Below are 26,574 nucleotides of genomic sequence, written 5' to 3'. Positions count from 1 at the left end.
GAACTGGGACAGTAGCACAATTTTTGTTGTTTTGTGTCCAGCAAATTGGATTTGAAATCAAACAATAATCTGAAATAAAGTCATCATATTTCATACTTTGCAAATCCATTGCATTTGATGACTGCTTAAAGTCTGTGACCCAGAGACATCACCAGATGCTGGGCATCCTCCCTGGTGATGCTCTCTCAGGCTTGTACTGCAGCCATCTTCAGCTCCTGTTTGTTTCTGGAGCAATTTGCCCTCAGTCTTGTCCATAACAAGTGAAACACATGTTCAATTGAATTCAGGACAGATGATCAGGACTGAAAAGACCCTTGGTTGCTTTAGCAGTTTTGGGTCTTTGTCCTGCTGTAAGGTAAAGCGCCAAGGTAAATGCAGCACTCAGCACGTTTTTGGTCTTTGGAATAAACTTCCTGGGAGAATCAACTCAATTTGAGTCTATGTGTATGACCATCAAATAGACTCCAGCCCAGCTAACTATTTTCTGGAAGTTGATCTTTTAAGCTTTAAGCTGAACTCTTGTGGTAGTTAAAATATTACTTCCAAACAGAATAGCCTAAAATATTACATGTTGATTCAATTATGAAGTATTTCAGACATGCCCTACCGACTATTTGCAAATCTCCAGTGAGCCTAAACTGCATATCTTCGGACTGTGGGGAAAAAACCTTAGGACCCAGACAAGACCCACGCAGACACAAGGATTCGAATCTTTAGACCATCGTGCAATGGATGTTTTGTGCAATGGCAACCTAATCCTATCCGGTAACCTTGCCACATATAATTAAATTGTCCATTCTCTTTTAGACGTGGAAACACGTGAATGATAATTAATCTACTAAATTCATCAGCATTGGTAATGGCAGAACATGTCATTGTTAAACAGAATAGCTGTTGAAAACAGTCTCAGTATTCTCCGGTAGCCATATGCTTATTCGAGCAAAGAGCAACAGTTTCTAGACCCGCCTTGTGTCGTTTGGCACAGTTGAGGGATTTAGTTAAATGCACCACTGGTTCGCTTAAAACTAGGCGCGCGCACCCTTTACACTGCGGTCGTAGCTGTAGAGTACAATATTGCATGTTCGCACAGAAATAGTTTGAAACAACCGACAACCAGTTGGCTAACATCTTTCATCAGACTGGAGCACTGTGTCACTGGATGCACAACGGGCATATATCAATAATTTCAGTGTCAATGAAAGCAGGAGTAGTTGGCATTAGAAAGATACGTTGAACATCGTGGATTAGTAACAGCGATGTCAAGCTGGAGGCAACTCTATCCATGATAAATGGATGTTTTGAGATCCAGGTAGTTATTTTGACTAATCATCTGCAAGTGACGAAATATTTCAACTTTACGCATCTAGAAAGAGGATTTGCGCACGGAAATCTAGAAGAAGGTTGTGATGGCTAGTGGAGAGCAGGCTATAACGTTAAACCTTCCGACTAGTTGAATTTAACTACAGTGTTTTGGGAAATAACTTGAGGGAAAAAAACATTTGATTCTAAAGAATTTAAGGCGGACGGAGAAATATTTCCAAGAATAGGAAACAAAAATAGACCGTATTTAACATCCGGCTGTAAATTAAAAAAAAAAAAAAAGGTTGGGTCAGTGACGCACAAGCGAGATTTTCTGAAAATGTATGTTTAAAGTATGTGAGAGAAAAAGATTAGGAGGAAGAACTAATTTCTACGGATCTAAAAAATTCTGAAGGTAGGTTTTATGCTTTTATCTTGCTATGTTTGATGCAAGGACATTCCTGCAGCTTGATGTTTTGTTCTCATCCTGTGTAATGTTTTATTCAAGTATTTTTAATTAAAAATAATATTGTATGGTAGTAACAGACTTGTTACGGTCCGTAGTGGAGAGCCACGTGACATATGCCGTGCTTGTGCTTCTCTTAATAATTTCAATAGGATTTAAATATGATTCCACTATTTTAATCTACGGGTTTTGAGTAGTTTAAAAAAATTTCACAAGTGTTTTAGAATTAAATGGGTGAAATTATACTGGGTCTCGTCACTGGATCATACAAGGGCCCGCTGTGTTGGAATTGATTTCCCTAAAGTGAACACAGGAGAAATATACAACGAGAAATGGGAGAGCCGAGAGATTCCTCTGACAAAATGAGAAATAAAGAAATCAGGAAAAATGCAGAACACACGAATCTTGTGGTTCTTAAAAGGATACCTAATAGGGCAGCTTTGCTGACAGCTGATCTGACTGCTTTTCTTGCTACGTTAAGAAAACCTCTGATTTTACGCAGGAGCTCTTGTGAGCTGTTATTGAAGGACACCGCAGAGAACTCTTACTAAGATCAAACTGAGCATAAAATGAGATTTGAATGACTTGTTTCTCAAGAGAATGCTCAGAATTTGACACACTTGGTTATGTCTTCCTGCGGTCTGATGGAGATGTAATTTTGGTCTGGGAGCAAAAGAGAGAATAGCTTTGATCTTATCCTCGGGGACGGGTCCTTCATAGCCGAGTTCAGTTATACATAGCCTAACTGTCATTCTGGTATGGAAATACTCGCATACAGGAAAATGGGATGGAAGGGGTGGAAGGTTAATTTGAATACAGAGTAAGACAGATTTTATGTTAATCAATTCATGTTATCGCATTCAAATGTGTTAATTCTTAAAATAGCAATGTAAGTGAATAGAGATGATGAGCTGCAAGTATGATATATGGATATTGAGGATTAGAGTCTAATCTGACCTAATCAGTGTTGTTACAGTGGTCCAAATGAGATTTAGGAAATGTATTCCCAGTGGTTGTAGGTGCATGCTCTATGAAATCATTGGATGTGCTTTTAAGAATTTAGGACAAAATTAAATTTGGGTCCTTCTTTCGTTCAGAATACTGCAGCAACTACATAGTAAAGAATGGAATTGTCTCTGATAGAGGATTTTATCTCTTATAGAATATGTTTGGTCCCCATTGGACTCAACAAAACTGTAAAAATGGATAAACTCTATAAACTCTGTAACACTGAGAATTTTGTGTGTGTTCTTTGGCACACAAATACAGGAATCAGGAAGTAGTTCAGTACATTAATTGTGTTGTAAGTGGGGGGACCCCACCCTTAGTGAACCGGTTTCAACTCATGTGAATTTGTGCTGCCAACCTGTCCACCCAATCGGTTGAATGATTGAAAGGTGTGCTTTCTGCAATTGCTTTCTATTAGTTTAAAATGAACTCAAGCAGTCGATGGTGGGGCTGTCCATTTGAGTTGACGATGGGTGATAACTTCACAAAAAAAATTAAACTAACGGTGGTCCCTCGTGTTTGCGGGCGGAACACTGGCAAATTATTTTTTGGAATGGCAACTGTGCCGACTGTGCTGCCGTGTTGGTTTTAGAAATGAATCTGTTTTGACAGAGGCAGCGTGGTATTGGGGCTGTTGTACACGAGGGAATGTGTGGGTTGGTAAGATCATCAGACGTTTCCCTGTGTTAGTTTGGAGCAACTGTGTGGAAGGAGGAACGTGACTCATTCAGGTAGATCCGGAAAAGCAGCAGGCCTCCCGTGAAAGACACGGTGTGGCGGTGCGCTCGTTCTGAATCCCCCCCAGGCTCCTGCGCGTTCCTAACGAACGCTGGGCAGCTTCTACCGCTGTCGTCATGTAAAAGGGACACCCCCATGTCGTTATCCTGCCTTCCCCCTGGACCACAGCTTTCGTAGTGCAATCGCTTACTTCACAACCGCCTCTTTGTGCTGGATCAGCCCTGGTCCTGGGAAGCCATAGGGTGGGTATCAGGTTTACGTTCTCACCGTAAATCAGAAACCAGAACAGACTGAAGACACGGGGAGGGTTGAGGTACCTGTGAAATTTGCCTCTTTGATTCATCAGTCAAGAGCTGATTAGCATCAAACACCAGCAGAACCTGCCGATCTCAAGGCTCAAGGACCCGAGCTGGGGACCCCAGTGGGCCCTGAGGGTCTCAGGGACCAGTGCTGGGGACCACTCGGGCAGATGGCCACATTCTAAACATGGCACAATGAGGGGCAATCTAAAATGGTGCACTCCTGCTCAACACGCGTGCTCCATCTCCAGTGTGTGTAAGGAATCCAAACACTGAAGAGTACACAGGCCTGGTTGTTTGCCGAGCGTTCATTCACCGTGTGGGACTCACCTATACCATCTCAGGATGGGTTTCCTGAACCGTGCTTTTTGAGCGTGGTTCTTCTGTGTCTGCGCCCAAGGCGGGTGACGTGACCTCCACCACGAACAGTATTCTATCGGTTAGTTTTCGATGCTGATTTTAGTTCCATGTTCCACCCGGTCCACGCGGCATCACAGGTCACTAGCACAGTAGCTGTCGAGGGCGTGTGAAAATGGGTGATACGTGTTGGCTGCGGCTAGCTGTTCTGTAACCCCTGACTTCCTCACACCCCCTGATTTCTTTTTGGGGTTGGAGGAGTGGGTAGTGGGTCACGGGCAGTGCCCTTCCATTCGCCTGCTGCAGGCAGGCTCTACTGCAGGGGAGACCCTGGGACACGATGGCCTGCCAACAGGGAGTAAAGCGGGATACCACGTTCCAGGGCTGGGGAAAAATCCATTTCAGTTCATTTGATTCAGAATATGAACTGAAATTCAATTTATCAGCTCTGAAATACCCACAATGTCCTTTTGGAATTTTAAAATATTAATTTAAAGGAAATTGACTCCAACCCTGATATCCATCAGCATACTATAAGAAATATGCCAGAGGGGAACAGTCAACACCACGGTGCTGTCTAGGGGAGTGGTGTACCCAAAACTTTTGAGGGGGCACAAACTCAAACATAATGTGGATGGTTTATGTCCATTCATCCATCCATCCATCTATTATCTAACACGTCTATTCCTGGTCAGCCTATCCCAGCATGCATTGGGTGAAAGGCAGGAATACACCATGGACAGGTTGCCAAACCATCGCAGGGCACACATACCATTCACTCACACACTCATGTCACACTCATAGGGACAATTTAGACTCTGCCTAACCTTCATGTATTTGGACTGTTGGAGGAAACTGGAGTGAGTTTATGTCTACAATACGTAATACTTACTACAGTAAGTATTTTTTTCCCTTCTGTCATTTGTTTCCCTTATTTTATTGCTAAGAGTGGCAGTATATTACCAACAGTAACAACACATGACCTAGAACACACTAAATATTTCAACAACATTTGTACATTGATGTACTCCGTATAAGGGCTGGGCGATATATAGAATATCATTCAATTCTGTAGAATTTTGTAGGATATACAAAATTAAGTTACAGTGATAATATCGCATTGTGCTTATCCTGCATGTTTTTAATGTGACCAAATTAGTTTCTTGAAGACCCGGCCTGCCCACTGCGGAACCACGCTGGTCATAGTAGATGCATCTGTTTGGCAGACATGGAGAAAGGGAGCAGTGAGCTAGCCATCTGGAATTCCACCAGAAGCACAGTGTTCGAGTAGCAGTACTGAAGCGTGCCAGTTGTAGCATGTCAGTTAACAGCAAAAGCGTTCTTCTACACGCAGTTCACCAGCGGATTCTTGTGGGCTTCTCAGAAACTCCTAAACTACCTTAGAAACATGCTTAATAATCCTTGCACATTATTATAAATCTGGTTTGTTCACATCACAATTAACAAAAAAATGTCAAGTTAATTTGTATTATTGTTTACATTGCAAACCCTTTAAAGCACTTTTTAAAAAGTATATTTAATGAACAAAACTATTACTTTGAGGATAACTTATTTTCTGTAGTTTAAAGGCATAGGCCTACTATGGAGCATTTTCTACGCTGTGGTCCTGTGTTTACAATCAAAGTCTCCTCCTTCCTCAACTCTGCCCTCTCACCTCCGTTTCATATGTTATATCTCTTTTGGCTTTCATTTTTCCCTTGGATGGTATTCAATTCCAGTGGCAACACTGTGTCATACAAGATAGACTAGAGTTCCCAGCTAAAAACTTGAAATAGCACCTGAACAGGAATAAAAGAGAATATTTGGAAAAAACTTTGTTCTTAAAAAAGCAATTTTTTCAGGTAATTTGCTCTTTCAGTGTGCTCCATTTATGTCTGTCTCCACAGAACTCAATCAATATTTTGGATCTATTGAAAAAAATATTATGTACAGAGGAGAATTTTTGTTTTTGTTTACCTTTTTATGCTATCATCAAGCCACAACATATTTTCATTTGACAGTTATGCATTAATCTTCTATGTTGCATTTGATGTGCTTGTTTTTAAGTTTTTTTTTTTTTTTTTAATTGGAACGATATTTAGCACAAGCATGGGCTTCTCTTAGCATTGTTATTGTATTATTGAGACAGCTCTTAAAAGAGGCTATGCAGAAGTTGTGTACATCGGATTGCACTGAATATAAGCTTTTTACATTATGTATATAATTCTGATTGAAAATCACTCTGTTAAGCTATTTCAGTGACTGCATTATTATTATTATTATAAAGGATAAAAAAAATATGGAGATATTATTTTTTATCCATATCGCCCAGCCCTACTCTGGATCTCAATCCCATACTTTCTTTCAAGTTGATGAACAGCTAAATTGGACTACATGCAAGTATTATGTGTCTTATATTTATTACAGAGAGAGAGAAAGAAACCAAAAGTGGCTTCAGTGTGGGGGTCTTAGGTGCTGACCTTTTTGTCTGACTGCATTCCTCCAAAAGACATTCCTCATTCTCCCTCGGTTCTCTATGTCGCGATTGAAATGACAATGAGGTCAAGACAAAAAATGGACAAAAAAGACAAAGCCAAAAGCAACATGAGCACCCTAGTTTCTCCTGTCACATTAGCTAGCTGGCTACCTAAAGCACTACAGCAAAGTTGCTGCTAACTAGCTACAGTAGCAACTGACTAAAACATAGCTACTGCGTCATGGACACCATCCACAGACCAGTGCTCCACTGGCTCCACCCACAGGAGAGTGATCCTGGATCAGGATGTAGCATTGAATTCAGTGATGTATCACCTGCTAAAAACTGAAACCATGAACATCATGCAGTTTTAGCTACCATGACACACAAGGGCTGTTTCTATCTGCTGAGGTGGTGCTTATGAAGGCCTTGTGAAGGCCTTATGAAGTGTATGGAATATCACATGTCCGGGAACTCTTAGTCTGCCCCAGAGTAACTCCAAAGTGTGTGCTTATGCTATTGTAGCAAGTGTGATTAATATTTCTGTACTCTGGGGTCGAGGGGCCAAATTCAAACTCAACTGAAAGCTGAATTGTCATTTCTCATTGTCAATTTGATTAATGATTTAGAGGGTTGAGGTTGAACTTAAATAATACAGCCTTGCAACAGTATATAATTTCCGAAGCATCAGTAGCCCATTTTTCTGGGTGCTGAAGCAATTTTCAGTTTGAATTTTCCCTGTAATTGTTAATCGTGGCTGGGCTGTGCAAGGTTTTTTGTTATCTTATGTGTTTTCCTGTTCTCTTCACTGATCTTAGATTTTTCTTGACAGTAATGGATGTGGTGCAGAATGCAAGTACTGTAACATGATCAGCTTGCGTTGAAGTTTGAAACATAACATGTTTGGTGCTGAAGATCAGCGATAGATAATTATGTCAAGAAAGGAAAGCCCAGCACCCATGATTAGTCTTAGGCAAGCAACAGGAGGTTGCTGGTTCAAAGCCCAGATGTGACGCTGGGTATCTTTTTGCAGGGCTTTGAAATGTTCTTTAAAAGTAACTTTAAATCTTCTTTGTAAATCTCTATTTGTATCAGTATGTATCTTACAATCTTTAAAAAAAATACAAAACAAGCAAGTATGCCAGAGGAATTTAATGAGTTCCTGATTTTGATCAGTGCTCTGTGTGGATACAGTATATTTGTGTGTGTGGCTGTTTGTGCCTGTGAGCTTATTTATTATCATGTGTATATGTGAAAAAGTATGTGCCCCCCTGCTAACTTCTTTCTTTTTTTTTTTTTGCGCATTTTGAATCAAAACGATGTGATATAGTAAATAACAGTTGACATTATCTACTCATCGAAAAATGATCAGATATTTAATATCCATGTGTGAAAAAAATGAGTGTCCCCTAGCTTCAGTTACTGGTAAAACCACCTTTCATAACAATGACCTCAATTAAACCTTTCCTGTGAGTGGTGAACGGGTCTTTCCAATTGCTTTGGATGAATTCTGAGCCATGCATTCTTTGCTTCAGCCTCTGGCTTTCTTGCAGACAGAGTTTACATCAGGCCCTTTTCACCTATCTGAACAGGCTCTTTGCTCTTCTTTAGATTTTGCTCCTGAATATTCAGGTACATAACAGAATCCATTGTGGGCTCAATGATTGATTGGCTCAATGTCTAGGACCTGTGCCCTTAAAGCAGCCTGAATCCACCACTATCCCTCCACCATTTTATCATTTTGCAGTGGGGTACCCCCATGCTAATTTCCCAATAGAGTTCAATGGGAGAATTAGCTTGGAGGAACCCCAGTTATGATGTGGTGGAAAGATGGTTCTGGTTTTGAGTCAGTCAATGACCGGGGTAGTTGTAATAATAAGTGAATGTTATCTCCTGTTTCAGGGGCAGTAGTGGTAATTTGTGAATAGTTATCTCCCATGGTGGGGCAATAATGGTAATTTGTGAAAGGGCATCTCTCGATGTTTGGGCATTTAGTGGTTATTAGTAAATGGTTATCTACAGCAGCAGGGGCAGTTGTCTAGTGATGGAGACAGTTGTATTTAAGGACTGTAATCTCTAATGGCAGGGGCAGTAGTGGCATTTTTCACTGGGCTGGTTTGTCTTGGGAGGCAGGGTGGAAGAGGAGGGAACATGGAGATCAGAGTGTGCCCTCGGCGATGGCCGGTTTTTGGCAAACATAACATGGCGGGGAGCCAGAACAGGCCAGGAATCTATTTCTGTGTCCAGTAATGGGGGGAAAACACAACGCAGTCCCACAGCATGAACACACAAGGCCAAGCGCACACAATGGGACGGGTTTGCAAGTGTCTGTAGGAAATTCAGGGGACTGCATTTTTTCTTGAGACGTGTAGACCGGTGGAAAATCAGTTGAGTTAAAATGGTGAGAGAGGTTTATTCGCCGCTGGCTGATGCAAAGTGATTATGTTTCATTCGTTGATTATCATTAAATGGCAACAAGGCCTGTCGCCTTAACTGACGGTCATTTATCAGCAGCAAAATAATCTAATTATTCTAAGTGTTGTAACATGGCAGCGTGAGAAAAACCTGGGGTTCCCTGCAGTGCTGTAGTGGTAAAAATGGCGGGTAAACTATCGGCTGGGCCCTCCTTTGTGTGGCCAGTTTGCACCCCAGTGCAAGAACGAGCTGACTCTCTTTCATGAGTGACTGTTTAATTACCATTCACCTCGAGGCTGCCATCAGTCCCTACTTCAGATCAAGTCAGACACTTGACAGGATAAAATCATGTGATTTGTTTCCCATTAAAAACGTTCAGTATCAATTTGCTCAAATAAATTTGCTGTAAATATGAGTTAAAAACTTCCAGTATCAATTCGCTCAAATAAATTATGTCTATAACTGTTGCTTCAGTTCAGTCCTCTCCCAAAACCAGTGTATAGGATGAGTGGAAGCTGGGGTAATGAACAGGATGGGAGGTGAATGGCAAATTAAACATATTGGAGATTAAAATTGCCGTGAAAACTGTTTGCATAAGTGGATCTGTGAATAGATTGGGCTTGATAACAACTATAATTGTTATAGAAATAGAAAGTAACCAGTGCATTTTTTTTTCACAGGTGCTTAATTAGCTTGACCCGTTTAGAAAAATGGCTTTGGGAAAAAAATACATAACTGGGCTGTTGATCAGAGAAAAAATATTTAGGCGAACAGGGGCTGTTTTACCCTACTACACAAAGTAAAATGACTGTGTGCTTCTGAAAACATTAAAAATGCAAAGCAATATATGGATATACAGTTGCATCGTGTTTTAATGGAGTGGCATGGCTTACAAGATGAGCTCAATTGCACGGTTTCACTGAAGGCAGGGTATTTGGGGCCGAATTTGTGGAAAAAATACTACAAAGGCAGCGGCCATTTCTTTCCAATTTCTTTGCCAACAAGAGGAGGTCGTGATGTTTAAGGGGCAAAGATTGCTGTTGAAGTCAGACAAAGGGAAAAGATAAGTAGCCTAAGACAATGAACAGGCACACACTCAGGCATTCTGTGTGCTTATGTACATATGCACACCTGTGGGCATGTTTTAGTATGCATTATTCAGTATGGCATTAAGATATTCATATTAAGTGGCTCCTGTTAATTAACGATTCCTGGCCTGCCCATTTACATCAGTGGGAGATTGCAGACGGGCTGGAATCCGCTTGTAATTCCCCATTTCTGCTCACAGAGAGTTTTAGCATTTTGAGGGCTTCATCGCTTCAGCCTCTGAGAGACTGCAAGTGTTTTTTTTTTTAAGATTGTAAGTTTGAAAGGGGAGGAGGAGGAGGAAGAGGAGGAGGAGGAGGTGAGTCGCTGCTTCTCGGATCCTGCGTTTTTGTGGCGGCGCAACAATGGGCTATTTTGGAGCTTTTTTTTGGCAGGAAAGCGTGGAAACTGCCCTTTCCTCTGTCCCCAGACTTGAAGGGTCTTCACGGCCTGGCTTAAAAACAAATACCTCTCCCCCCTTCCGACCATGCAGTCAATAGGCCAGGAAATCCGGGACCACGTAAAACGCTGCTATCATAGCGGTATCATTAAGATTAAAACAACATCCCTGTTAGGCGCTTTAAAAAATCTCTATCTGCAGTCGCAGCTAGGAGAGAAATGTGCACTGAGGTGATGTAATCTCCTACATATGAAGTGTTCTCTCTGACCAGAGCCCTAGTCTGTGGCTTTGCTTTTTTGGGCTGAAGGCCAAGGTATTTTGGTAGGTATTTTGGTATTGTGCAGTGCATGTTAGTCCTGGCGGTAGGCGACAATAATTCTTTTCTTTGCTAATTTTGAACATTTTGAATAGACCCGAGGTTTAGTGTTTTTTCAGCGTGCTCTTATTGAATCGTGACCTTGTCAAATAGAATTGACGGCGAATTGGCGGAATTTTACTTTTTTCTCTCTTCTTGGCGACATGTCTGAGATTTTGACTCCTGACCCGTCCCTTTGGCGTGGTGTGTCCTCTGCAGTCACGGAAACTCCTTTGTTGTGAGTCAGTGTTGTCATTTCGAGGGTCCAGCAGTAGGAAACACACTGCTCAGGAGTGGCCCAAAACAAGGTGTTATTAATTGCAGGAGGGCTCATAAAACTTATACGGATAAAACACTTTCCTGTTGCTTCGCATTCACAGACAGGTGCGAAGTGGTAGCTTCTCAGTGAGTGATCACGTATCTAATGCCAGTATTTCTACAGACTACATCGGGATTCATTTTATGTCTCCTAACATTTGGACAGACTGTACAGTGAAATGGCCTCAAGGTTGCTTGGAAGAGGTTTCTATTCAGACTGAATGATATGCCTTTGAATGGTGTGTTTTTCATTGGTGTTTTATTTGATTTGAATGGTGTGTTTTTGAGTGTAGTGAATTAAAATGTTGTGTATTCATGTGAATACGCTGTATTTGAATGATGTTTGTTTGGTGCATACAGTGAGCTTTATAATATTTAGGACAAAGACAAATTTTATCTTGATTTGGCTCTGTACTCCACAATTTTAGATTTGTAAGCAAACTATTCACACGTGGTTCAATTGCAGATTCTCAACTATTATTGAAGTGTATTTTTATGCATTTTGGTTTCACCATGTAGGAATTACACCACTTTTTTTTACATTGTGCCCCCATTGTTTTGAGTGTTTGATTACAAGTCTAAAACTGTCAGTGTTGCATAAAGAACCGAGGAAACATCTCTCCTTTAAAGAACAGTCAGATATGAAACCCACTGCAGTCTGAACAAAAGGGTCTGATTCGTGAGTTCCTTTATCCAAGTGTGTCTCCACAGGCAAGCAAGTTCTTGCCGTTTCACAAGAGAGGAATGTACTTACTTTCTTTTTTCAGTTCCATGGAGATGTTTTCTAAGTTGAACACATGAAATTCCTGACTAGGCGAGCGAGCGTCTGGGGGCCATTTTGTTTGCCCCGGCCGGTCAAGTCACTCAACATTTCTGTGGGAAATATTTATATTTCCTCTTGCCCTCTGTTTTTTTTCCTCCGAAGACCTTGTACCCAAAGACAAACGCTTCAGTTCTGGTTTGAAAGGCCATATTTTTCCATGCCACGCCAAACATCCTGTAGAGATGCCATTAACCCTTGGGGCTCCTTTTTCTGACGACAGTGCGCAAGAGGCCTCTTTAGTCCAGCCCAAAATTAGCACAGACCCTGTGAGGTCCGTCCAAAGGTGGATAAACGTCGCTTTTTTTAGGACCCCGCACAGTGTTATTCAGTTTTAATTTGAATGATGGTCCATAGTCGGCATTGTAGGAGTTGTGATCAGCTAGGCTCAGAGTTATTATGATTTTTGGAGTTGTTAAAATAGGGGGAGCTTCTAGGATTAGTGAAGTGTTTATATATTATTAAGTATTTATAGACAGGGTTTTCCCCAGACTGGACTGAGAAAAGTAGCAGGTTAGGGCAGGGGTGAGAAATTTCACAATTTTTGAGGGTTCAGGGGCAAATTTTTTTACTTCTAACGGTAGGATACATATTAGCTATATCTGAATGATCTGAATAAATTGAATGAATGAAAAGATGAATGAAGGACTGACACATACATTTTTTCTCACGCATTAATATAGGCTACAGCCTATTTTATAGTTGACAGTAAGTTTTGTTGCACAACCACCACTTCACCGGTCACTCATGCCCAGTGAATTTGGTTGTGACCACAAACACTGATAACTGTTGATTTATATGCTCATATTGAAGAACATTGTAGGTAGTTAATACTGTATGAATCGGGTAGTTACTGTATTAGGCTCATTAAGTAGTTACTGAATGAAATCAAACTAATTTAACTGGTCGCTAAAACGCAAAAAAATATAATATTACGTGATTTTGTCATTCTGAAGCGTTAGCTGTGTCAAATTGGCATTACCAAACATTGGCCTGCCTTTTTTTTTTCTTCTTCTTTGCCCTGTTGACCACTGACACTGGTGTCAATGGCATGACACTGGCCAAATTAAGCAGGACAGGCACAAGTCCTGCAGTGACACCATAGAGCGTATTCTCTGAGTGATGCCGGCCATTTTCCTGGCACACACTGCTTGTGGAAAAGGCTGACAGGAGTGTTAGGATGGGTAGAGCATTCAGAGTTTGGCTGGACTTCCCCCCAACTGATTCCAGAGCGCTCCTGCTCCCACCGGACAGAGCTGGTGGAGCTGGCTGTTTCTGTGCCATATCCAGGGTTCAGCCACCCGCAGTGGGGAAGGATGTGAGAGGGAGAGAGAAAGGGAGGGAGACGTGAGAACCGCTCATTTAAAGAGTACGGCCCACTTGGGGGTAACCAAGACGAAGAAAGAAACTCGTATCCAAGCAAGAAATGCTGTAAAGCTAGCAATGATCACAGGAGAATTAAAAAGTTATTATTTTTAGGGACCACACTCTAAAAGTACGGTGTGGGTCTCCTCCTCCATGAGTCTCTGCTGCTGCAATTATGTTCTGCTTCCAAGATGCACCAACATCACTCCCAGTGTTTGTCCATGGAAGGAAAGCTGAGACCGGGCATCTCGAACTCCAGAAATGCTTTTATATGCTCAGTATGTGCTTCAGCAGCATCCAGCTGCAGGCCCGTGAGAGAGACAGCATGGTGCTGTACATGAAAATTACAGCAGGGGTCTTGAAGGGCCGCAGGGCTGCAGTATCTGCAGGTTTAACTCCAGCCTGGGAGGGCTGCAGTATCTGCAGGTTTAACTCCAGTCTGGGAGGGCTGCAGTATCTGCAGGTTTAACTCCAGCCTGGGAGGGCTGCAGTATCTGCATGTTTAACTCCAGACCTGGAGGGCTGCAGTGACTGCATGTTTAACTCCAGACCTGGAGGGCCCCTGTGTCGACAGATTTTTTTGTTTGTTTCAATCTTTGAATTTCTAGAGTCCACAGTTCTTGCTTTGAAGATCTAAATCAGTTGCTGATCGAAGGGGAACCACTAAACCTCTGTGTGGTGGTGGTGGTGTGTGTGTGTGTGTGTGTGCGACTGTGTGTGTGGCTGTTCCAGTTTCCAGATCTGTGCACATTCGATAAAAGTCTGTTGACCATGCAGACAGTGCAAAGCCAAACAATCCCAATGTGTCGTGCTTCATCAGCCTCCTGGGGTACAGAGTCGTGGGAGAATGCCCCTAACCCTGTGTCCCTCACCCCTTGCTTGGCCCCGACTCCCCCTGGTGCTACACATACATGGGAGTACTGCTGCTGAAGACGTTTTAGGAAACTGCAGAACACCGCTTCGCTCCAAACACCAGAACCGCCAAACACCATACCCCTGAAAAACCCTGTCTTTCTGCTTACGACCAGTCTCATCTTACTTCAGAACCTCCAAACACAGGATACAAACTGCAGCCCCCATTGCTCAAGAGAAACTTTCTATTTTTGTGTTCAAGTTATACTGATGACAGACAGTAATACAAGAGACACAATACGATTCTGCTCGCTAATATGGATCTAACTCTGCTTTTTCCCTGAAAATTTAAATAGACTATTCACTACTGAGGTGCAACCACGGCTTACAACTAACACACATACACATATACTCTTAAACACTTAAACATGCTTGCAGACACCGACACATACACACACTTACACGTCTACACATAAACACACATACACATACATGCAGGCACAGACAGACAGACAGGCACATACACACACACACACACGCACACACATATACGCACACTGTTGCCGGTTTTCACTTGAGGAGAAGCAGGTGATGTTTCTGTGCTGACTGTATGGGTTGGAATGGGCTATTTGCTTTCCTGTATTTCACCATAACCTACAGTATGACTAAAAACGTAATGATCCCTTGCTTCAAAACACACACATATATGCACACACTCACACACACATATTCTCACACACATGCACACACACCACACACATTCACATGCACACACTCATACACATATGCACATGCACACACACACTCACACACACAAGCACATGCACATGTGCATGCACACTCACACACACATGCACATACACACGCGCGTACACACACATGCACACACACACACGTGCACATACTAATATTCTTTAACTGCCAGGTAGTTGGGTTCGTATTCTTAATTTCCTTGAGAGCTATTAGAAGGCTTGACAGGGATTTGGCCTCTTTTATGGGTTTTTAAATTTTGATTTGTATTGGTGGTGTGTGAACAAGACCACTTGGACACTGACTTGGTGCAAGAATGAATTGGTGCATTGACCCTGTGTACTTCCTGTTTTCCAAAGCAAAGCCTGCTTCTTTTCATTAAAAAAAAATAAAAATATTGGCACCCAATGTCAGGCAGTTCTTATCCAATTCCCTCCCTAATTTGGAATTTCCAGTTAGCTATTTGTAACCGCAACCACATTCATGCGGGAACCGGTTGGGAAACATCTGCATTTCTCCTCCGAAACACATGGTGTCGCCAGTCTACTTCTTTCCATAATGCAGACTACAGATAAGCTTGCATAGAGTGGAGTCAGAGGAAGAGCCTTCATTTGCAGCTTTGGCATGTAGTCCACAGGTGCCCAAATGTCCAGCAAGGGTTGCTGGAGAGTGACAAAACTCAGACCCCTAACCGTCTGAACCCTCCTGTACCCTGGGCAATGCAATTGGCCACTGCACATCGCCCTGTGTCCCTACTGACCACACATTTGCATCTCTTTATCCACCATTGACTCAGTAACGGAGGAAATCATTTCTACAACATTAAACTTTCCAGCATTGCCCATAACATAATTTCATAACTGCATCATATTTGGGAATTTATTTATTGATGATAACTATATCTGTGCATAGCCATGTTTTCAAAAAATATATTCTTAATAACAAATTACCAAATTCTTATGCTGTCGCAGACATGTGGAATATATTAGTACAGTGTTGTTTGCTCAGAAAAGTAATTTAGAAAGAATGATTTGACAACTGGCCAAAATTATGCTTTAATAAAGCCAAATAAGGGCCTTTGTAAAAATAGCTTTTCTAGGTGAAATTAGGTTGTGTGGAGTTAGCTGATTTGCTCATGCTGCTGTGTTTCTTTCCTCAGTTGTTTCGTAAGGCTTTCTGGCGCCCCCTGTCTGAGCCTCACAGGGGCAGCATGAAGAGGCAACAGTCATCCTTGGTGCTGCTGCTGCTTCTACTATTGCTGGTGTTTTTTCAGGTGAGTGTGCGTGTCTGCATGCTAAATTGATTGTTGTGTGCTTGTTGTATGTATCTGTGTATTGTATATGGGTATTCGGTGTTTGTTCGGGTGTGTGTATATGTGTTTGTGCATGTTGGTCGTGAGTATTAGAGAGTGGATAGGCTATGTGTGAGAGAGAATGTGTGTGACTGTGTGTCTGTGAGAGTTGTGTTTGTGGGTAGGTGTGTGTTTGTGTATTTTGTAAATTAATATATGTGAATGTGTGTGACTGTATGTCTTTGAGAAAGAGTTTTGTGTGTGTGTTTGTGGGTAAATGTATGTTTGTGTATATTTGTAAATTAATATATGTGAATGTGTGAGAGAACGAATGTGTGTGTGTGCATGTGTGCGTGTGTGTGGGTGTGTGTTTATGTGTACGTGCTAGAGGTTGAGTCCCTGTAAACTGGTGTCTTTCAGGACTGTGTTTGTGGGGACGGCAGTCCCGCAGCGCTGTCCAAGGGTCAGCTGACCGTGCCGAACTCCACCTCCGTCAGGTCCTCCCGCATTCACATCCTGGCGGCACAGTTTGAGTGCTACCTGAAGATCATCAACGACCCGCCGAGATCCGACGGAGGTACGCACTCACAGAAACCCTGGCTCAAAATGACTGCAGCAGAACGCACATCCTCTCCGTTACAGTAATAAGAAATTAAAGTTTAAAGTATAAATATTGACTGAAACAGTAATACAGTAAAGTAGTTCTACGTAATATTTTTTGTTTACATACATTTTTCCAAAACGGGTCCTTAGACGAAATTTAAAAGATATAGAGTCAGAGGTCCTGAATAAGTGTGGCAAAGTTTTTAATAATATTTAAGCCCTAGTTTTAAACTTTGTGGCTGTGGTTTGGTGTGGTGTAGGTGTGTGTGTACATCTGTACGACAAATGCGTATGTAGTGTATGTGCATGTGTGTTTATGTTCGTGTATGTGTATATGAGAATGCATGTGTCATGGCTGTCTTTAAAATATTATAAGTTTGTGTCTTGTTGTGGTAATGTTATGATGTTTACGTTATGTTAACATCATTATGCTAAAGTTATCCAGTGTTAATGTTATGCTATTGTAATTGTGTTAAGGTTTTGTTATGTAAATGTTATGTTTATTCTGGTATGTTATTCTGAATCCGCACTTCCTTGCATTGTTTAGCAGGATGGTTAGCTGCCAGCATACAGAGATGAACACAATCTCCCAGTTTCCCTGTATTCTTTCAGATAGTAAATCTGGAATGAAATATAAAAATACAAACATAACCTTAAGGCTCTTATTCATGGGAATGGAACGTCTTTATTACTGTATGCGTGTGAGAAATTGTACTGAAAGTGTCCTGCAGAATATTTTCAATATTTTCTTTTGTCCTCGTAATAAATAAAGAGAACTTACCAAACAATCAGAAAGATGTCCAGAAAAAAGTGTTGGAGGCAAAATGATGAATTCAAAAAGAAGGACATCCACACATTTTCACCAGTGCAAATTTCACAAGCTTTTATTCAAGAGCTAAGCTTTCAGTCGAAAACCCTCTCCGGAGCTTAAAAACACACACAAAACATTTACAGCTTATTATCCTGCCTGTGAGTGGAGGGTCACTTGTGGAAAATGGCTGTGGTAACTGGCTTCATATTTAGTCCCCCCTTTTTTATATTTTATTTTTCCATATTTCAAAGTGATTCACTTTTGTATAAAAGAAAAATATACTTTCACATTTCACGCTTGCCTTCAAAATAAATTAATATGGTACCCTGAGCGGACATCTTAGGTCCTTGGAGAGGATCGCCATTTTACATTTAGTACCAGGTTTGAACAGAACAATTATTTACTGTCACTTAAAAAAAATTCTTGAATTTATCAGTGAACATTGTTTCCCCAAAAAAGGGCTATCAAGACACTACAGAGCAGAATGAAGAACTTACAGAGCACTATCTGGCCATTACATTACATTACATTACATTAGAGTCACTAAACAGACTTACAGAGGTGGTAAAAATCAGCAATGGAGCAATATCAAGGCAGTGCAGGGTACTATAAGGGCACTGCTGCCTGTTAGACTCAGGAATATAAGAGTGTGATAATCCCAAGAGAACACCCATTCACAATTAATGCATAATGAATGCTGTAGGGCGCTACTGTAACCAGCCCTGTGTGCGTGTGTTTGTGTGTGCGTGCATGCGTGCGTGGGTGTGTGTGTGCGTGCATGCGTGTGTGTGTGTATGTGTGTGTGTGCGTGCGTGTGTGTGTGTGTGTGCGTGCGTGCGTGCGTGCGTGTGTGTGTGTGTGTGTGCGTGCGTGCATGCGTGTGTGTGTGCATGCGCGCGTGTGTGTGTGCGTGCCTGTGTGTGTGTGCGTGTGCCTGTGTTTTATCTGCAGGTGTGTACTGCAATCGTACCTGGGATGGCTGGCTCTGCTGGGGGGACTCCAGCCCTGGCGTGGCCGTGCAGATCTGCCCCGATTATTTCCACGATTTCGACCCCTCCGGTGAGACCGCAAGCCCCCGGAGACGACCGCGTGTTGCGTTCCTTACCGTAATTCTGCGTCTGCGCAGCAGTGCATTACTCTAACCCTTTCCTCTCTTCCCCTCGTTCTTCACTCACCGATTGTACAAATGTCTGTTGTGTAGTTTCATCTTATTTACATCTTCATAAACATAGGGCCAGTTTTGCAGTCGCAGATTAAGCCTAGTCCTAAACTAAATTCAATTTAAAATGGAGAATCTCCATACAAAAATCTCCATACAAAAAATGTGTAATCTAGGACTAAGATTTATCTGTGTCTGTGAAACTGGTCTTTAATAGCATTTAATTCATTTTATTTTAAAATGGTCAAAACCATGGTCAACAAATAGCTCATTGATATTATTGTTGTTGTTGTTGTTGTTATTTCAGTATAGATTGGGAGAGTGTTTGTATAGAGTGGGAGAGTGTTTGTATAGTGAAACAGTGCGTGTCTCTTGGGGGTGGAGACAGGCTGTCTACTGCATGCGTGTTTGCACGTATGTGTCCTAATGTGTTCTGTGCTGGGCGCCTTTCAGAAAAGGTGACCAAAGTGTGTGACTCTGACGGTCAGTGGTTCCGTCACCCGGAGAGCAGCCGCATCTGGTCCAACTACACGCAGTGCACTGCCTACACCATGGGAAAGCGCCAGGTATGAGGACACTGCACACCTGAACTAAACAACTGTTCGTGCTATGCTGCACACAGAACACCGTTACACGATCAGAGGCCAGGATTTGCACTAATTAGTCTTGTAAAGTACAAAAGTATGGTTGCTAAGAGACATTTGGAGCGGAACCATGATGTGGTGCTTTTTGTTTTTAATGAAAAGCTCAGTGGGTGGGCGAGAACACAAATTCAAGGCTGCGTATTCGCGGTCTGGTATTGACTCTGTTCCTTTCTCCCTCCCCAGCTGGCTCTCAGTTCGTACTACCTGGCCATCGTGGGCCACGTACTGTCTCTGGTGTCCCTGCTCATCTCTCTTGCCATCTTCTCTTACTTCAAGTGAGTCGTGAGTGTATCTGGGCTGCTGCCACCTGCAGGCAGAATGCATGCAGTGCATGCATTGGCAGTCACGTGATTACAGTTTTTTTTGATTGCCAAGACACATTTCTTGAAATTATGCTCCATTTCCCAAAACTCTAAACACAAATGCATAACTGCACAATCATCTTCACAAACTTCAAACTTCCATGTCAAAACCAAACTCTCCACTCAAAACCATGTAATCTTACATCTAAACCAAACTTTGCCTTCAGACATCACACAAAAGCCATCAAATACACATACACTACAAAATAGCCATTACACGCTGGTGAGATCAATTCAAAACACTACCGTAAAAACCTTTTACTGCAATGAATAATGGCGCTTATGGTTTTCCCCCAGAACAACCTCTTTACATGATGAACACAATATAAAGACACAACACGTATAAATTTGCAAAAAAATTTAATTTCTCAATGTACTGTAGTAAAATAAACTGAAATTGAGTGAAAAAGTAAATGTTCTGTAAAAATATGCAACTGATACATAAAGAACGTAGAATACAGTAAAATAATTTCCATGTATTTACCAATAAAAACCAATGAAAAAAAAACTGTTTGTAAAGAAAGAAATCACATTTATTCTGCCTCAGCTTCCCGTCTCTGGTCTGGGTCAGGCCAGAGATTCTCATCAACATCACAAGCAATATTAGCCCCAGCCAGGCAGCAGGGGGAAAAAAACCCTTGCATGCCTTATCCACCCCTAGCAAGCCTCAACTGTAATATCTAAACAAGCCTCCTCCATGGCCTGGAGGAGGTGAACACGGATGTAGGGGTCTCGGTCATAGACCTATACTCTATACTCTACAATTTTAGATTTGTAATCAAACAATTCACATGTGGTTGAAATGCACACTCAGCTTTTTATTTTATACATAGCCACCCCGCCCCTCATTTTAACCAGCGTTAAATTTTTTATTATCAGAGGTGATAGAGACTCTCTGCTTTTAGGAACCTGAGTTGCCAGAGAGTCTCCCTCCACAAGAACATGTTCCTCTCCTTTATCTTCAACTCCATCCTCACTGTCATTTGGCTCTCAGTCGTGGTCCACGGGCAGCATCTGGTGGCCATAAACTCGGTGAGTGCACTCCCCATACACTGCCACCAGTTAGCGTTGGCATCAGGTTTTACAACGGGGGTGTCGAGCTGAAGTTCAGCAGGGCCACCCTGTCTGCAGGTTCCTGTGGAATTCAACCTCCCGTTCTATAACTTTCCTGCAGCTTGAACAAGAACCTTTGTCTCTTTCTGTGTGTGTGTGTGTGTGCGCGTATTTACGTGTGTTTGAATGTGTGTGTGTATTTGCATGTGTGTTTGTGTGTGTGTGTGTGTGTGTTTGTATGTGTGTGCGTGTGTGTGCTTGTGCGCGCGTGTGTGTATGCGTGTGTGTGTGTATTTGCGTGTGTGTTTGTGTGTGTGTGTGTGCATTTGTGTGTGTGTGTGCATGTTTGTGTGGGTGTATTTGTGTGCGTTTGCATTTGTGTGTGTGCGTGTGTGCGTTTGCTTGTGTGTATTTGTGTACGTTTGCGTGTGTGTGCGTTTGCGTGTGTGTATTTGTGTGCGTTTGCGTGTGTGTGTGTGTGTGTGTGTGTGCGTTTGCGTGTGCGCATGTACGTGCAGATTGGGTGCAAGATTTTGTCCTCCCTGATATCCTACGCCCTCGGCTCCATCTACTTCTGGATGCTGTGTGAAGGGATCTACCTGCACACGCTCATTGTGGTGGCCGTGTTCATGGGGGAGCAGCATTTGGGCTGGTACTACGTCCTGGGCTGGGGTGAGTACCCCCGCCCCTGAGAAATTGCTCTAATTACATGGTCACCGGTGAATGTATCAGTCTTCATGGTTCCCCTCACAGGCTTCCCGCTGGTTCCCGCGGTAACGCATGCTGTGGCTCGCTGGCTCTACTTCGATGACAAGTAAGGACCCGCACCATCGCTGTTCCCATCAATATGTTGAAGTTGTATTTACTTCAGTTTTCAATACTAATAGTAGGTTTGGCTAACTTTACACGTATTGATTGTGAATGGACCTTCCATGCTTTTCTGGTGATACTGCGCTTTTGTATTCCTATGACTAACATTGATGTTGTTCACTTTTGTATGTCATTTTGGCTAACAATGTCTGCTAAATGACTGTAATGTAATGTGAACTGGCATGCTGCAGAACATTAAGGTAAATCCAGTAAGGAAAGACACTTTCAGGGATGTGGGAGGGATACGGTTGGTAGGGATATGTAGTATTATTCATTGCTGCAGTGACTCCTGCTGGCCGTCCGAGCACCCGCGGCTTGCACTGTGCTCATGCGTATGAATAGGTCTCCTCCGCCCCTGCTCTGTGTGTGCGCAGCTTGTGACTGCGGTGTGAAAAGAAGCAGTTGGCCTGCCGGAGGAGAACCGTAGGTTGCCTTCACTCTCCCGAGCCAGCAGCAGGGCCCATATATGAGCGTGCTTGTGCATAATTCACTAATTGGACCTTCCAAATTCGGGTGGGATTGGAGATGCCAAATATAAAAAACAAATAAAGAAAAAATACGTTTCATGAAAGAAAGACACGTCAGAGTTGTCTGTGTAGTGACGAGTCCCACAGCCTGGGTCCAGTCCTGAGCGTGCCCAAGTCCCGCAAGGCTGTGTGCCATTCGCCGCAGCGGTGCCTATGGAGCTTTCTATCAGCATGGCACTGCTCTCACTCATTGTGCAACAGCGCCTCCTCTGGTCGATTGTTCTCCCGCAGCCTGCCGGCACCAGCTGTGTAACCCGCACTGTCCTCCGTGTTTATAAGTCCTCTGAACGGAAGGAGCACGTTACGCCTCGGGGGATGTGGGCGACAGCCTGCAGCTCAAAGGAGTCCACCGACACAATGAGACGGGCCTCGCACCGGCCGTTCCTAACTGAGAGAAAGGAGTCTGAGAAACAAATGCTCCGTCAGTAATGCTGTTAATCTTGCCTGTCAGATGCTGGATCAGTTCGGACACCAACCTGGTATACATCATCCACTCCCCCATTTACGCCGCCCTGCTGGTGAGTGTCTGCACAGCGCACAGCAATACGTAGCATCAAATTTTATTTGCACTTCTATGTGTGGCACGTATACAATGAATATGATGAACATGCAGCTGTGTCACGCTATATGCTTTATGTGGTCTAACAAGCTTACTTAAGCAGGGAATTTTCTGTCAGTACTATTTGACCGCGGTAGGCTAACTGCTTGTCGGTGTTTTAAGAAACTGGACTGATCCACGTTCAAATCCTAGTTGTGGTAGTAGAGGAGTGCATCCAATAAATTACTTAATATGCTCAAACTACGCATGTAAATTGCAAGCTGTGCAATTCATTCAGCATTTGAGGGAGATAGTCTGCTACACAAATGATTAATATAATATTAATATAATAATTAATATGTAATAATATAATGTAATGTACATTTCACCTGAAAAACAAGTGCTAAATTTTGTCTGAGCGCTGAAAGCTTTTTTTGTTTTTGGTACAGGTGAGCTCAGGGCAAGCTGCATTCTAGAGTTAATGTCCAGCCTGACCAGTTGTCACATCCCTCCCCTCTCCCCCCGCCCCCCCCCCCCCCCCCCCCCCCCCCTCGTGCAGGCGAACCTGTTCTTCCTGCTCAACATCATGCGGGTCCTGATCACCAAGCTGCGTGTGACGCACAGCGCTCAGTCCAACATGTACATGAAGGTGGTGCGGGGGACCCTGCTCCTGGTGCCCCTGCTGGGCATCCAGTTCATCCTGGTGCCCTCCAGGCCCCAGGGCCGGCTGCTCAAGGCCGTCTACGAGTTCGTCATGAACATCTTCACCCACTACCAGGTGAGGACGAGGAGCGCGCTCCCTGTCCTTCCTATGTTCCTATGACCACAGTCGCTTGTACAGTCTGTGGTCCCCCACGGATTAGAAAGTAAAAGTCCTGCCATGTGTTTCTTCCACCTGTGAACTCAGACAGCTGATTTCACTAATTACAGTAGTTCTACCTCCTGGCTGAAGAATTGTGTTAATTAGCAAATCCTGGTGATTAGAAAAAGATACTGGTGAGGACTTTGACTTTCTAAACCTGGATTTTACACCTCTTATATCCTCTTACATGGGGAATAATCTTTCTCTCTTTCTAACCTGTGATCTATCCTTGTGTGTACTATCACACGCTAAAGTCCACAGTCTAGGTCCTAAGTCACAGTCTGTCTGTACCGCATGCTATTTCAGTCCCATTGTAGCTTTCTTTTTTAACTTGCAGTACAGCAATAGTTTCCTTACTGCCGTCGCTTATGTCTTTGATTTCTGGTTGGCCACCATTCCAAATCCACCCCCAGTCATGCATCACCTTCCTATTTCCCATCATCACTGTTTCCTGTGTGGGCCGGCATCCCAGTACAGCACTTTGGTCTTTATTTCACCTGCTGTTCATTGAGGATGGAGGATGGTCATGTTACTCTGAAGCTCATCTTTAAGCAGCAGTCCGTGCAACCAGTCAACCCTAATCTGTGTTTTGCAGGGTCTGCAAGTTGCCATCATTTTCTGCTTCTGCAATGGGGAGGTAGGTGCCACTGCGTTACAGCAAAGTGCTAGAGAAGACAGTTATATCGATTGTTGCAGTAAGAAGGTTGAAGCTTCTTTTAATGGCTTTTATGACAATTACAATGTCTCTGACTTTCACATCTCTAATGACATCATGCAGGACCCAATGAGTTAATTAAGCTTGTTGATTGTGGCTGGCCTTTCAAGAACATTTCAGGTATAATTGCTGACCATTGAAATTGCAGGTGCTGATTATGTTTCTATCAAGCTAGCTGTGAAATGCCAGGTGCTGATAGGGTGCTGTGAAGCTAGGTAGTGAAATGACTGGTGCTGATTGGGTCTTGTGCTGGCTAGGAGTGAGTGCTGATTGGCCGCTGTGTAGCTAGGTGTAGGAGTTGATTGGCTTCTGTGTAGCTGTAATTCCCAGCAGCTTGTCTCCATGCCAGTGGCCGAGGAACTCAGGCTGCACCCGTGTGAGATGAGCGTCCACGAATGTCTAGGAACAGACTTCTACTCTTTGCACATCATACATTAACAGTAACAAACAGAATGTAGATATCACTGAGCGAAACCTGACTGAAATGGTGACGTGTCACGGACTGCGGTGTCACGCCCAAACCCTTCCCCAGGTGCAGACAGCGCTGAAGCGACACTGGGCGCAGTACAGGTTCCGGTGCAAAGGCCCTCTGGCGACCAACGACTCCCACTCCAACGGCCAGACTTCCATCACCGAGATGAGCCGGGCTGTGGTGAGCCTGAAGCCTCAGAAACCACTCCCCCCTCTGGAGCCTGGCAACAAGCAGGCCAATGGGCAGAGCAACGGCCAGTGCAGCTCCAACGGACAGCGGCATGCGCTCGAAACCTTGGAGTCCACCGTCATCTGAGCACCTGCAGGCATGGCCACACACACACAGACACACACACACACTCACACAGAAACACACATGCACACACACACTCGCATGCACACACACAAACGTACACACACAGATACACACACAAAGATACACCCACGCACGCACACACTCACACGCAAACATACACCCACGCACGCACACACTCACACGCAAACATACACCCACGCACGCACACACTCACATGCAAACATACACCCACGCACACACTCACACGCAAACATACACCCACGCACACACTCACATGCAAACATACACCCATGCACGCGCACACACAGCCACACACTTACCGCACACCACCAAGTGGTCACCAGTGGGATCACAGCGATGATGGATCAGACTACTTATACACACATCAGTATACAAACTTGCAATTACACACATACTTTTCCAAAGCTGTAGCCTGGTGTATAATTGCCAAAGCGCATTTACTGGTGAAAACCAGGCCCATGGCCTCGGAAACCCACATCCCGCATGTGAGTGGCTGAGCAGAAAGCACAGGCCACCAGAGACCCCGCTGCCAGGCCTCACTGCAAATCTGTGCTTTCTGTCTTACTGTCCTCATGTGCTGAGCACCGAACAGAAAACACTAGCGAGACGTTATTTCCTGTAATCTATGAAGACCAATCTTGGTCGGTGACTTTGTTCTTCGGCAAACAGTTGTGGTCAAAATGTGGGATGGACAATGGGCGGACTTAAGAATGGGGATAAACTTCCGTATAGGGACAAACTTCCCTTTGTTCTTTTCATAGGAAAAAAGTGGCTCTTAGAGGAATGTTTCAGCTCATCTGGAGGAAGCTGAGTTTGTCGGAGGACTTTTGCCTGCTGATGTGTTTTCCAATACACGCTTTATATTCACGAGTGCTTATGCTGTACAAAGATCAGCTTGTTAGGGCCCGTACTCCTTCACTGCAGATCTTCTACAAACTTCTATGAACTCTTACACAATGATGTTCACCCAGATGGAGCATATTTTTGCATTGCGCATGCCTTCTCTGCAAGACACACATACATCATACACACAAGTATATCTTATTTCATTTTTGTATGTGCAGTTGTTGCTGTTATTGAACAAACTAAGGAGTCAGTAGAATGTGTGTGTATAATAAAAGACACACACACAAACACACACCATGCTGTTAACAGAATAGGCAAAGTAACTGAATCAGACAAAGCTAACCTTTGACCTGGAGTGAAGGAATGCACAGTGAATTATGGGTGGCTCATTCGGTTAAGGCACCACGCTGTGGTGCATGGATGAGCTCCATAGGGCACTGCATAATTGACAATTGCGTTGCTCGGGATATGGGATGGTTCA

The 26,574-nt window shown here is 43.3% G+C and overlaps 1 protein-coding gene across 2 annotated transcripts; it reads left to right on the top strand.

The window, feature by feature from the left end:
• Positions 1-976: 976 nt before the first annotated feature.
• calcrl2 (calcitonin receptor-like 2) lies at positions 977-25,366 on the top strand. Of its 2 annotated transcripts, none has more exons than XM_035382941.1 (13): positions 977-1,309; positions 16,164-16,277; positions 16,716-16,872; positions 18,661-18,768; positions 19,322-19,434; positions 19,696-19,787; positions 20,780-20,906; positions 21,446-21,599; positions 21,681-21,741; positions 22,776-22,842; positions 23,422-23,640; positions 24,320-24,361; positions 24,972-25,366. In XM_035382941.1, the coding sequence occupies exons 1-13, from the start codon at positions 1,283-1,285 to the stop codon at positions 25,224-25,226; spliced, it is 1,536 nt and encodes a 511-aa protein (XP_035238832.1). In that variant the 5' UTR covers positions 977-1,282; the 3' UTR covers positions 25,227-25,366. The 2 variants fall into 2 exon arrangements, with proteins under 2 accessions (XP_035238832.1, XP_035238833.1); XM_035382942.1 differs by having other exon boundaries at positions 979-1,714.
• Positions 25,367-26,574: the final 1,208 nt, after the last annotated feature.

Source organism: Anguilla anguilla, chromosome 11, assembly GCF_013347855.1.
Source record: "Anguilla anguilla isolate fAngAng1 chromosome 11, fAngAng1.pri, whole genome shotgun sequence".
Lineage (NCBI taxonomy): Eukaryota > Metazoa > Chordata > Actinopteri > Anguilliformes > Anguillidae > Anguilla > Anguilla anguilla.
The sequence above is the reverse complement of the archived record's forward strand: the minus strand, read 5'-3'. Positions and strand labels throughout refer to the sequence as shown.